Source organism: Pollachius pollachius (genome assembly GCF_949987615.1).
Source record: "Pollachius pollachius genome assembly, chromosome: 3".
In the NCBI taxonomy this organism is placed as follows: domain Eukaryota; kingdom Metazoa; phylum Chordata; class Actinopteri; order Gadiformes; family Gadidae; genus Pollachius; species Pollachius pollachius.
In genome coordinates, this window is record NC_136936.1 from 42,882,576 (window position 1) to 42,897,033 (window position 14,458).

General features: G+C 41.8%; 1 protein-coding gene across 2 annotated transcripts; it reads right to left on the minus strand.

Moving 5' to 3' along the window:
• Nucleotides 1-1,844: 1,844 nt before the first annotated feature.
• Nucleotides 1,845-8,820, minus strand: mmadhcb (metabolism of cobalamin associated Db). 2 transcript variants are annotated; one of them, XM_079733548.1, is made up of 8 exons: nucleotides 8,722-8,820; nucleotides 8,274-8,324; nucleotides 7,756-7,906; nucleotides 7,144-7,361; nucleotides 6,610-6,718; nucleotides 5,997-6,094; nucleotides 3,262-3,348; nucleotides 1,845-2,853 (listed from the first exon to the last, which is right to left on the minus strand). In XM_079733548.1, exons 2-8 carry the CDS (start codon nucleotides 8,280-8,282, stop codon nucleotides 2,659-2,661), a joined length of 867 nt encoding a protein of 288 aa, XP_079589674.1. In that variant the 5' UTR covers nucleotides 8,283-8,324; nucleotides 8,722-8,820; the 3' UTR covers nucleotides 1,845-2,658. The 2 variants fall into 2 exon arrangements, with proteins under 2 accessions (XP_079589674.1, XP_079589673.1); XM_079733547.1 differs by having other exon boundaries at nucleotides 5,964-6,094.
• Nucleotides 8,821-14,458: the final 5,638 nt, after the last annotated feature.

Sequence of the window (14,458 nt, forward strand, 5' to 3'; positions counted from 1 at the left end):
GTTGTTTTTTTTCACCGATCTCATAGGCCCCAAAAATATTTGATAGAGCTATTGATTTGTTGAGAAAACTTTATTTTTCGCCCTTTTAGTGGGATCTGATTGGCTGAAAAATTCAACCGATCTGATTGGCTAAAACACAATAGTTTTTTCGAATGATCTGATTGACAAAGCGATTTGATTGGCTAAAAGAAAAGTATTTCTTCGAGCCATCAGGTTGGCCAAAAAAATTATATTTTCTTCAAGCTTTCTTATGGGCTTAAAAAATATACTTTTTCGAGCGATCGTATTTGCTCATTTGTTTTGAGGGATCTGATTGGCAAAGAAATGTAAAAAAATTCCACCGATCCGATCTGACTACAATTTACTATTTTTATCGAGCAATCAAATTTTGTCCTGAAAAATATTTTTCTATATAGCTATCTGATTGGCAATAAAATACACTTTTTGGAGCGATCCTCTTGGCACTTAGGATCACTAAAAAATATTTGGCTAATTGGCTAAAAAATATTAGTTTTTTGACTGAAATGATTTGCTAAAAAAATATCTTTTTTTGAGCAAACTGATTAGCTAAAAAAATATCTTTTTTTGAGCAAACTGATTAGCTAAAAATTTTTTTTTTTCGCACCATCAGCTTCTAGCCACATAAATTGAGGTCCCCACACACAAACGCCTGATATATAACAATCATATTTCCAATTGACAAATAATTTAAGTGCCAGTGAAACAAGAAATACCATAACCGTCAGCTTAACGTTGTGTTTCTAGGTTAAATATTAATTATTGTTAGGCTCCGCTACGTCCGCTACATACGAAATGGTGAGCTTTCATGATAGCAACCTTAGGATAGAGGGGGTGGAATTCTCACACTCTAGCCTCAACGGTAGTCAATGAGACCACATGAAAATATAAGAAGCGGGTTTCAAATGAATCTGTTGATTCTGAAATAGTATAAATTACATAGAAAATCTGTTTCGATATATTTGAAGATCAAAGTGTGGGAAACTGAAAGGGGGGGGGGGTGTAGTATTTTCACTCGGTTCTCCGTATCAACAGTAGGGCTAGAAAGGAGCGAAAAGACTACAACCATCCCCCCTTTCCGTTTCCATTTCCGGTTCGGTTTACGTTTCATTTACAAAATGCCAAATAAAAGACAGAAACTGTATTTCGCTACGATACTTGATGAGGAACATCAACAAACACCACAAACCACTTGATGAGTTTCACATTTCTGAAAACAAAAGTTTAGAGGTGTTTGTGAATGCCCATAGCAAGCCATTGTGAAGCAGGCAGGGCAATTCGAAATTAGCCAAATTGGACCAATAATCAAAATTTCGGTGTTAACCACTCTATTTCAGCCTAGACAAACCAGAAAGGGGGCTCAATGTTCAAAATACTGGAATTGCCCTTTAACGGTTAAGAGAAAGAAAATTATGACATCCCATCTGTTAAGCGCTGGCCTGACAGGTGTTGGATCATAATCATGTTTACAATACAGGGACATGAAGAGTTAAATTAGTACTTTTATTCTAATGTTAACAAAATACACCTGAACGCATTTATATTTTTACTCGTATTGATTGGATGAAAAGCCGTCAATATTCTTTGTCACAAGCATTGCATCAAAGCTATTTCACAAGACTATTAAAACTGCCACTTTGGTTTGATGTGTAATGATTGTAGATTTCTATGGTAGCCAGTGAAATTAATTAATCAGTTGTGTCAACACATCGACCTGATAGTTAATGACAAGAATGGATAGCAAATGTTATATTCCAATATTAAAACTACAGGACTTATAATATCCAAATTCATTCAATTTTAAAAGAAACAATACCAGCCACAAGGTAATTCAATATTTTATTGCATTTCATGTGGGAACAAAGGGCTATAAGAATACTCTTATTTATAAATTAACTTAATCTACATCCTTTTGTTTTACACCACCACTGGTTTTACCATCGAGACCAATCACTAGCGATTATTATTGTCCAACAAATAGAATAGACTAGACTCTACTTCAGTCTCGGCATGAGAAGGCAACAAGAATAGATGGCGCTTGTGGAAGGTTGCTTCAGCCCGTCATACCGGGGCGAATGCGTATCCACACGTGAATCAAACAATGACGAGGTAATTTCAAGAAAACCAGCTCCCTTTTCAATTCAGTATTCACTCAACCTGTTGTGAGGGGAAGAAGCAGCACAACGACCAACTGTCCGGAAGTAGACGGCACGGTTTGGTAAATAAATATCAAAGGATGTTCAAACTTCAAATGATTATTATCAAAATAAAGAACGTGCACGTGGGCAGAGCCAGTCACAGTCGTAATAATTATAATTAAATATGAGAGGAGGTGTGGGTGTATGGCAAGTTGGAGTGTCAGGGGAACTGTATTGCTTAGCTTATTAACAAAATGTTGACATTCGGGCAACTTCAATTTTAGTTCATAATTGTTTTCATTATCTATATCTATTTTGGGGCCTAAATATATAGGGGGCGGTAACTCAATCAATCTCTTGATGAAAAATCCCACCAAAAAATCAGAAGCTCTCTACGAATTAAAAAAAAAAAAAGAGGCATCATTGTCACAAATGGACTTCAAACAAAATCCTCAGACGACGTCTTTTTATATATGTAATCTCCCCTCTAAGGAAAAAGCAGTCAGTTCCCCTGTAGCAACTTCATGACCGGGCTGTCGGCCGGTGCGTCTGTGAACACGGTCCCCACAAACACGTGCGTGCCCCATAGCGCGTGTCGGATCACCTTGCAGCAGCCCAGGTCCTCGATCTGGAAGCCGAGGTGGCGGTAGCGCTCGTCCGTCTCAAAGAGCGTGTTGTTGGTGTACGAGCCGAAGAACTGGAGGGGACGACAGTGAGGAGGTTAGAAAGGGAGAGTCCGGCTTCCTCTGGACAAGTCCTGATTTCTCTTGACAACTTTGGACGACTGTAGAACAGGGTTGTGTTAACATTATGGATATATCACATCAACATCACATTTTATTTTGTGAGTTTCAATATAAATTCATTAATTATAATTTTTTACAATCAGCTTTTATATTACAAATAATAAAAAAAAAATCTTAAAATTTACGGTAATCTTTGAAACAAAGCAAAGCCAATAAATGCTTCATTTGTTTGGGTCAGACTAACTACAGACTAATTAGGGATTTAACCGGATTCAGTCTTCTACTTGAACCTGGCCAGCAGAGTATCATGAAATGGTCTTGTGAGGAGGGCTGTGGCTCTCATGGCTGTGCCTTCTTACCGCCAGGCCGGAGCAGGGGTCGATGAAGTCAGCCCAGTAGCCTGCCATCTGGAGGGCATAGCAGATCTCTTTTGCTCCAGCAATGAACTAAAGAAACAAGGAGAACCGGGCAATGTTATGGGAACCTCCAGACTCAACATTAGTTTCTGCTTTCCATCCAATAAGAATTCTCAACTGAGCTTTGAGCATTAGCTGCTGCTTTTTTCCTGCACTCATTATTAATCTTTTTAATATATTTTCTGAATCCTACTTATCTGAGTCTATACCAGAGATACACCAAACAACCTTTTCCACAGGACTTCGAACTGTTTCAAGGAACAAATAACAAAAAACAAAAACTAAGGCTATTTTACCAGGAACAAAAACACACACACCAAAAACAAAAGCATTTTTACAGTGCTGGAACATAACAGTATATTTTCATTCATCTGAAAACGTTTAGTAATTATCTTATTTTGTCAAATATAGCGTGCTGGGCAAATGACATCCCCTGTTTCACACTGTGATGAACATACGTCACAAGCCGATTAGAGTCTGGCTCAGGGCAGACCCTTATTCATTCGTTCATTCAGTCTGATAGTTAGTAGCCACTAGGCTGTTATTTGATGTCTACCGGCTTTTCAAAGTTCAATTGATCGGCGGGAGCGCGAGCTGGCAATAACACAGCACAAGCTCCCATGATTACTCTTCAAGATTAGGCTATTCATGCACTGGGTTGACATGCATCCCATCGGCTCATAGCAAACAGTTCATTTCCAGGCACTGCTTTTCCACATGCTGTTCTGAGCCGTTTGAAGGCTAAATGATGTGAATGAGGGCAGTCAAGGCGGGTCAGCCGTGCACTAGGACTGGTTCCCAGACCCAAGGCATGTTAAGCAGACGGTTAATAACGGTCTTCGTCACAAACACGCACCGCACTGCTCTCACACACGCCTGTAATCTGCCTCTAATAGGCTGCACACACACGGGGAGACGCCGTACGCCAAAGGGAAGACATGCAAGATAATGTCAGCCGAATGTCCTGACTTAATCACCCGAGAGCCGGTTCATGTTTGTGCGCTTTGACTACTTCCATAGAATCGTGGCTCCCAGGACTCTTAACATGGTGTAGCTTATGGGTTATGACTATGAATTTATATGGTTCTCGTAGCAGGGTATCATGATCAGAGCTCATTCTCTCTCCAGAAAGCACATAATAGGAATGGCTTTATCTATCAAAGTTGCTGCAATTTGAACTTTTTTGGAGCACGAGGAAATGCATACATTGTGTTGAGAAACCTCATCAGGTGATGATTCAAGCATGTTTTTTACACTGCAGGGCTTTGACAGCCCCTGTTTACCAAGTCCAAACTGACATTTGCTTCATGCGACAAAGCGCCAAAGCGACCAAATGATGATGAAGCAATTTGTCTCGAGAGAATGTGTCAAATTTATGAATGAGAAGAAACTAAACAGAATGTAGGTAGGTCAGTTAAATTCTTCTCTAGGTTTAGGTAGTGTGAATACTAGTGCTGTCAAGCGGTTAAAATATTTAAATCGCATTAATGTCATAGTTAACTCGCGATTAATCACTTTTTTTTTTTTCTAAATATCCCATGATTTCGTGCTGCTAGCCTTTTAGTGAGATCAGAGTGTTGAGAAGGACAGTAAGAAGAGAGACCCGCAGTGAATTCAACCCAGTCCACTTGACATCGGGTAGGTGCATGACAGTGGTAGGCCTACCGTAAAAAACTTCAATAGCCAAGGCTTTTATTTATTTCAATCATTCAACTTTCGAACAAAACTCTTGCTCAGCAAAGATGGGAAATACTAATATATATATACATACATACATACATACATACATACACACACACACACACACTACTATATTATTTAAACCAGTATAAATATTCCTACTGTACGTAGGCCTATACACATTACCAGGCCGTCGAATAACGCCTAAACACACACACACACACACACACACACACACGCGCACGCACACACACACACACACACACACACACACACACACACACACACACACACACACACGGTGGCGGAGTGGTAATCAGGAGAGTCGGGACAATTCCCAATGGGCCGTTAACGTTTCGGGGCTGTCGGGCTGATTACTGCGGGATAACAATATTGCGTTAAGAAAAGTTCCTTTCAGTTCCGTCCGGCAGCCTGAGCTGTGCGCCTGCAACCTCTCACTCAATCAACAGACGCAACACTCAAACTGTCAACATCGCAACCAAGTCAATTTTGTCTAGAGGGGAGTAACTTTGCGGCCCCTCCCAAAGTGGCGCAGCCCAGGTGGGCCTTGAACTGCGATTGGTCAGAAAGACGTAACAGCTAATGACAACATTGAACTCTCGTGCAGGCTCGAATAGAGTGACACACAAACACACACACACACTTTTAAGGAGTTTTTCACCCGCTCCGTATCCTTGCTTGCCCCAACAAGCTCGTGCGGCGTGCTTGTTGCTTTGTTTCCGGTGTAGATCCGGTATGGTGTTGTAGTTTTTCTAACGTGACTAATTGTTGCTAGACAGCAGGTGAAAAAACGACAACGTTTGCCAAGCCAAAAGAGCGTTAATTGCATGATAAAAAAATGAACGCCGTTAAAATTAATTTGCGTTAACGCCATTAATAACGCGTTAAACTGACAGCACTAGTGAATACACATAAATCATGAAAGAACGCCATACTAAACTCACTTTTTCAAGCATCTGTTCTCTCTCCTCGTCTACCTTCTCACTCCAGGAAGTCATGTCATTCTGGGTCTTCTGGGTAACCGTGACGACCATCATGCCGACGGTTGGTGCATCAGGGAACATGGAGTGGAAATCTAGCAGTTAAATAGTAGAAATTAGCGTTGTGGTTTGCTTTGTTGTAATTTAGCTCCCCCTTGTGGACATACCTTGAATGTTAAACATGAGATAATGCTTCTATTGGCTTTTTAGGCCTGAATTGGAAACAAGCTCAACTACAGTTTCAATGTCTGAAAGATGTCTAATACAACAGTCCCTGGGCAAAACTCCTCATCCTGGACTGCTCCAGGTGCACTGGTCAGGCTGACCCTGATTGGTTGTTACCTTACATTGCTTACAAAGTGGTCAATGTGAGGATGTGTCTGAATGTACCGGTAATAGTATAGCTATAATACAATAAGTACATAAAATATAAACAGATCAATATAACTTAAGTTAAATGTCCTCTATAAATGTTTTTGATTTTTTGCTAAGTGTCAGTTGATCCCCTCAAATATATAGTCTCCCATGTGTCCCGTTGTGGAAGGTCACGTTTAAGGTTCAGTGCTCCCAACAACAACGTTAACGCTGAACGAAACAAGTGTAACTGTACCTTTCTTGAGCAGGTCGGGGCAGGACTGAATGGCACACTCCACGTTGGAGTTATCAAAGTACTGCTCTGCTCTGTTCACCAACTGTGGTGAAACGGGGCTGTCACTCCCCTAAAACATACACAAACAACCAACAACATCAGAGGAAGAAGAACCTCTTAGTCAACATGTCCAGGAGGGAACCAAAGTAACCAAGTTCATTTGAAATAAAATCAATTAAGCTCAACTGGCTGTTTAAATTGATGTGTTTACATAAGAAGCCGGAGAAGAAACATGGCAGAGGCAGGGGGAAGGTATTCAAATTACAGTGTGGTTGATCTACTCTACCTACTGACTACTAATGACAAAGGAAATTATGAAACAAAGTTCAGTACAACTTTAATCAAACATTTTGAAACATGAATGATCAGTTTCGGGACAACAATGACGAGATTGAAGAACCATACATGTCAAAAAGTGTCCAACTAAGTCAATTATTCGTCAGGCGAGGCGATGAGCCTTGAATCGATTCTTCCAGACGTGCGTACTCTACTTACGCAGAACTCGCCGACAAACTGGGCCAGTATGAACTCGTGCCGCTCACTGTTGGATGGCACCGACAGGACGTCGGGGACGGTGCTGTGGACTGTAGTCTTCTTCTGGCCCGCCGTCCCCTCCATGTGGCAGTCGAACCCTGCGTTACCAGGCAGCTGGAAGCGCTGGTCCTGAGGCGCGAAGGGACCCATGGACTCATCCGGCCACACCGTCCTGGGGCCTAGCATAGAACAGGAACGCACAATGATGGCACAGGAGAAGGATCATTACACTCCCCTCTCCTAGTCCTCAATAGGGTTCATGTCAAGGGCTGTCTTGAATGAAACATGATATAGATAGATAGATATATCTATGTAGATCAATATATAAGCTGCATATTATGTCAGGGATGGCAGTGGGTGCTGTTGTGGAAAATACAGATATCACAGTCATTAGTCAAGTAAGTAACGGAGAGGAAAATGGAACACAATAAGGATGATGTGTGACACACCCATCTCTTTGACTGGAGACAGGGTACCCACACACACATTTGAGAAACTCCAAAACCCTATTTCATTTCCATCCAAGCAATGTCTTATCTCCACAGCTCTTCCAGAAGAGAGCAGTGTGTTTACCCATATCAGGTGGGACGACCGCTACGTTTGGCTCATCGGAGCCAGAGGAACCAGCAGCAGAGAAGGCCCGGGCCCCCGCTACGCGCGCACGCCCAACCAGAACATGAAGCCCTGGAAGGTAGCTCACCAGCCGGGCTCTGTTGCGGAGCACCTGGGGGAGGGTAGGGAAAGCTTAATATAAAAACGCAAAGTTGTATTTGCATTCACATTTAGGGCACTTAGCAGATGCTTTCATCCAAAGTGACTTACAATAAGAACATGTGTCATTCCCCGTAGAAAACAAAGATTGCTAGGAAAAGATTCTACACGGTGTTTGAATAATATTAGCAACCGCTCTGTATGAATGCGGTCTCTTTTACAACAGGTTTAGTTGTTGTACGTTTCCTCACGTTGCATCATTCCCTGCCTCACGCTCGTCACACAGATCGTTTCCTTCCTGATGACAATACATAACATAGATAATCCCTAATAATACATAGTATGTAACGTTAGCCTATCATTATTAGTGAGTGACTTACACTGGCCATTCTGGCGGGGATGTCCCTCCGGTTATCCACTGGTGTTTTGATCTGTAACAGATGCAATGTTTAATGACCTTCGATTAACCATCGCTAGATAACTGGAATAGTCTCTTTGCAGGCTAGTGAAATGAAATACATGTTTAATGAGAGCAAACGAGTTCTACGTTTTGCCATGGACACGTCCTCTATTTTTTTTTATTACAATGTTATGAAGTGCCAAGTACCCATTACGCTGTGTGTAACACCAAGACCGCTGATTGACCGGTTGTTTGCATTCAGCCTTATATAATAGTTGCTATACGTATTAAATGAACATCCTATATGCATACACGTGTGTACATTTTTGATCGGTAGAGTAACGTTGGCGTTTGTGTAACATCATTGGAAAAGTGAAAAAGGTGAAGTGCAGACCAAATTGTTGGAATTAGAAAGCGCCCAAACATACCTGCTAACCGATCCGAAAATATCATCGATTGATAGATTCACAGCATAGATTGAACTTGATAGCAATCACGAGTCCATTCACCTTGTAGTGTTTTATATATGAGCCATTTTTGAAGGGTGCCCTGAAAGGACAAACCATACGAAGCTCCGGAATTAGACTTCCAAAAGTAATACTGTTACAACCGGCACCGCTAGATGGCATTGTTGTACCACTTAGAAGTAGGACTTTGACTTAAAGGAGACATATTATGGCGTTTTCACAACAAGTAAACATAGTATTTGAGTTCCAACAAACATGTTTTTGAAGCTGTTTGCTGGAAAAAAATATTCCCCTCCGTTTCAGTCCCTTCAGAATGCGCTGTTTCTGGTGTCTGTGGCTTTAATGCAAATGAGCTGCTGCCCATTGACCAATGAGCTGTCAGACTGAACCACAGCATGGAGGAGAAGGGATTGTTGCCGTTTGCGGACTCCTGGAGCTCTATATCTATATAATATAATATAATATAAAATAATATAATATAATATAATATAATATAATATAATAATGATAATATTATACATGGGTATTTCTATAATATTATTTCCAATATCACGGCCCAATGCTATGTGAACCTCGGATGACATTATGAATCATAAAGACTGCATCTGACGTCTCTGGCACTTTCACGACAAGTAAAGACTCGTAGTGGGGGATTGGTGTGGGAGTGGTTGAGAAGAATTGGTGGAAAGGAACTTTGGCCTTGACTCTCTGAAGTCCATGAACTGCGACACGGAGGAGAAAGCGATTGTATTCCGGGAGCTGAGATGCCGAGCTGCCGCCAAGCTCCCCGCACTGGAGCTGCCGGACTGCCGCCAAAGCTTCAGCGGCAGTCCGGCCGCCGCCGAAGCTTCGGCCGCACTCCGGCAGCTCCGGCAGTGTACTCCGGGAGCTGAACTGCCGCCGAAGCTTTCCGGCTGCTCCGGCGGTCGTCCTCTGGGAGCTGAAAAGTCCGGCTGGGGTAGCTCGGCGGCAGTCCGGCAGCTCAGCTCCGGGAGTACAATCCCTTTCTTCTCCATGTCTCCTCCTAGCTTCGGCAGCAGTCCGGCAGCTCCGGCAGTGCCGCCGGCAGAGAAAGGGATTGTCCTCCCGGAGCTGAACTGCCGCCGAGTTCCCCCCGCCGGAGCTGCTCATTCGCTGGTCCACAAAATCTTAGCTATGCTCTGATTGGAGGGGAGTGGGGAAGTGGGAGGTAATATTCAACTGTGCCCTCTTTCTTGCGTGCATGATCCAAAAAATCATGTACAGACTTTTTTCAAAGTTTGTATGCATGTGGGAGCTCCTCGCACCAGAGACCCAAAACAACACCCCAAATCCCAGGAAAAGTGCTGTTTTCATAATATGTCCCCTTTAAGACTGTATCCTACTATGCTACCATTCATTTGTGGACCTCAAAGGCTTTAAATAGTCGATACTTACCAAAACATCATTGCATATAATATACAAACTCATTCTATTCCGCATCAACTCAGCATGTAAATGGTGTAATAGTGAAGAGGGAGATAAGAGAAATCTGGCATCCACTGATATGGTGAAATAGCCAATCCGCCCTGAAACCCCCTATCCCCTACAAAGCAACAAGGGAAATGTTCCCTTGTTGAAAATACTTTGAGAACTTCCTGTTATCAGAGAATTCTTTTCACTGTTGGTCAACCCCAAGCATCTCAAAGTAGTCATCCTTTTAGCATTTTGATCAAGGCAATGCATGTGTTTGTTTTGCTAAACTAGTAGATATGCACTGGCTTGTTTGTTGTCGTTGACCTTTATGGATCATTTGTCTTTCGCATGCACTGTAATGTTGGACCATGCAAAGAAAGATAATTATTTTGATTGAATTGACTTGATAGCGGGCCGATTCCTTTTTGTAATCAAACTCTTCTGGTGAAGTATTGATCAACCTATTAAACCTATCAACCTATTAACCATTAAGGTATTGACGTTTTTCTCATTGCTTAAATGGCTGCATTCATAGCTTGATACATTTAGGATTATCAGGCCTATAATGCCCTTGGTTGATTACGGGCCAACGCTCATTTAGATCTTAAATAACCTGCCTTCTGCCAATAATTCACTTGAATGATTGGACACCCTATGTGTAGCACGCAGTCTGTCCTGCACCCGCCGTTATAAATGTAACTGCTGCTATGCTAATTAGATCCTCCAGCCGTTGGTTTCTGCTCCACCTGTTGCATGACTCATGGCATGGGTCACAATCTGACAGGAGATGATGACATCATCCTCTGCCTCCATTCCATTCATTGCTACGCTCACAAGCAGGCGACAGGGACAGGGCGTCATTGAGCGTGCAGATGGTGTACCTCCAGCGGAAAGATTGAGACAAACTATTGCTTTCCGTTACACTTTGACCTTCCGCCCGGACAATGTGTTCCTAAGGGAGCTGCCTGCCTGGACAATGACCAGAGGATCAACGCATGGCCCGACTTAAAGTGTGATGTCAGATATGTTTGAGGAAACTCCTCGAATGCCTGCCCTATAGCAACACATTATAAAGGGTAATAAACTACTAAGTACTTATGATATTTGATATCTCAGACAAGTAGTAAAGAATTGGTTGAGGCCCAATGTAGAGATGATGATTCATGGTTATTGTTAATGGTTAACGGTCATTCTAGAACACATGTGTATGACTGGGCATTTTAGGACGAAACGACACACTGTATAAATTGTATAGGCCATTCCATTTTGGGGACGAGCCTTGCTCATGTCCCATAATCAGAAATATAGTTGAATCTGCAAATATGAAATCATATATGTTTTTACAATCCAACAAACCAACCCACGGAGGTAAACCTCATGAAAGCGTTCCAACAGAAACACTATTAATTGAAAACCAACCAGATAAAACATCACAATGTGTAACCCAGGAGGGATAGACAATTACGGTACATCATGTGATATATAAACGCAGACCTCTGCAAACCTAAAAGTCATCCATCTTGGACCTTGGATCATTCATTATTAAAGCGTGGACTGCAGCGTCGTTGTGGTGGGGGGACTGCTGCTGCTGGCTCTAAAACCACTCAGTGGGCTGATTAAAGTAATGCGCTTGTAAATTGTCAGCAATTACCTGGAGGTATTTCATAGGAGGTACGCTCCCCCCCTGCAGCAGATGCCCTGCCATCTGTTCCTGTACTGTGGAGATATAGCATGACCGTTGAGCTGTATCATGCCTGTTGAAATTGCTTTCATTTTTTGTATTGTTTCTAGCTCCTGAAGGTCTATAATCTGCTTTCTTTAGGAGTATTTAAGGGTAGTTTCGTGTTTATTGTAACCAAGACCAACCAAAAGCCTGTTTTCTGTAAGGGTATTAATTGGTTTCTAACTATCAGTAGTCCCTATGGACTGAGAGTGAATGGATGCTCAGGCTCAAAAAATAAGGAAAAGAAAACTTGCTAAATTTGCTCTTTCTTAACATTTATAAGAAATTCTAATTTCTTCAGAGGCCAGCACAAATGATCTCTATGTGAAGCTTGGATGATCAATCAAATTATACATGCTTTTGTGTTCAGAGAATTGCTCACAAAAATGCTTTTTCACAGGGAAAGAAATGTTTAAACAATCTCACTATGAATTCAAGGACAAGCAAAAGGCTTGAAAAACACCAAGAAAGAAAACAAGAAACGTATTTTGGTTCCAAGTAAAGTGTATGATTGGCAAAATGCTGCAGTACGTATAGCCCACCTGCTGTGGTTTTGTGGTCTGGTTTGGTAAATTAGGTGGCTGATTTGAGCTCTGTGAACCATGACTGGTAAATTTCTGGCCCTGAATCTTGGCGGAAAAAAATAGGCTTCAAGCTTAATGTGATGCCTTTCAATCATGCAGGGGTGTAGCCAATGGATTGGCACAGGTAGGCACCAATATAAAACAGATATAGAAGAGTTGAAATTGTATTTTCAGTTTTATTGATAGGCACACAAACATCACAACATAAAACAAGCCTTATAAATAATGACAAATCGCTGTTTTTGCTTTCCCTTTCACATCAATCTTATTTTCGTCAGAGGCTCAGATGTTTCTTCCAATGGTATTAACCTTGACAAACAAAGCGTGATGAATGATTTAATTTGAATGCTACATTCCAGGAAATCCACACCTGCGCATGGTTTGTGTAATAGTTCACAGTGTTGGCGGTGAATATTAAAGGAAATTGGACGGGTAGAAACGTCTCTGTGACTGATAGCATCTGGGTATTATCACCCATCAGTGGGAGGCTTAACACTACCTACCCATCATGCATCTGGAAATCTTCTGGGATCACTGAATCAATAGCTGGTGTCTGGCTATGCTTCTTGGCCTCCTTAACTCCACAGATAAGGAAGCCTGAATCTAAACTAATTGCCTGGCTGACCTCCTCCAACATAGGCTGAGGGAAACACTGTTTGTGGATATCTGGAGAAAGCTAAGGCAAACAATGAACTAAAGAAGTCACAAGGGCCGAGGTGAGGGTTATAAGATGCAACTAGTATGGACAGTAGGGCTATTCGATTATTGGATATGTGTCATGGATCCACAATAATCAATCCAGGGGGTATCTGTGTTTGGTTATGCAATACTGGAAAGGGTTTTCAGTTCTCGTATCATTTATTATAGTTTAGCCCCCCCCCCCCCCCCCCGTCTTATTTTCTGTCCTGTCTGTCTTGTCACTGTAAACATTACCACTTCGGTTCTCTTCTCACCTCTATTTACTTTGCACACCTTTACTTGAGGACTTTAAGCAACAGTGTGGGATCTGTGAAAATAGTGCTCAGACATTGCCCTTGGCTTTCTATTTGACGTCAGAGACCGGTTGCTTATAGGCAAAACTTGCCAGGGAGGGTTTTTAACATTTCAATTCAAACACTGGTATAAGACATACACAGTCAATACAAATGTTACTTCATATATTATATAATGATGAGGTGAAAGTATATTTTTGGATGGTTTGAATGACTGTGATGAGCTATCAACCGAAACTTGCTGTTACGTAATGTATCACTGCGCTCTGTTTCACAATAAGTCTAATGGATTTTCCTCCAGGCCCCAAAGATTATTTGTACAATGTTTTGGGAATCATGTTACCCATAAAACATTTTTCTGTTGTTCAGTTGTGTAACTGTATGTGTATGTGATTTTGTATGTCAGTGTGCATGTGTGTGTGTGTGTGTGTGTGTGTGTGTGTGTGTGTGTGTGTGTGTGTGTGTGTGTGTGTGTGTGTGTGCGTGTGTGTGTGTGTTTGTGTAAGGGTTGTTTAGATAGGAGATGAAAGAATGATCAAGCCTAACAGGTTTCCTGGCTGCATTGAATTCTCTTCCAGCTGAAGCAAAACCCAAAGCTTTGGCCTTGTGTGTGATGTAGACAGACAGACAGACAGACAGACAGACAGACAGACAGACAGACAGACAGACAGACACACACACACACACACACACACACACACACACACACACACACACACAGGAGTGTGTGTGTGTGTGTGTGTGTGTGTGTGTGTGTGTGTGTGTGTGTGTGTGTGTGTGTGTGCATTACCTCATTATTCTTTGCATATTATAATGGATATTTTTTTCATTAAGTTATCAACACAATTCTTAAGTATTGGAACAATTTTAAAGCAACAAAAAGCTGGACAACACAACAACCCATGGCTGTCCATCACACTGCCCGGGAGAAAGCTGCTGTTGCAACACATGGATAGAACACATTG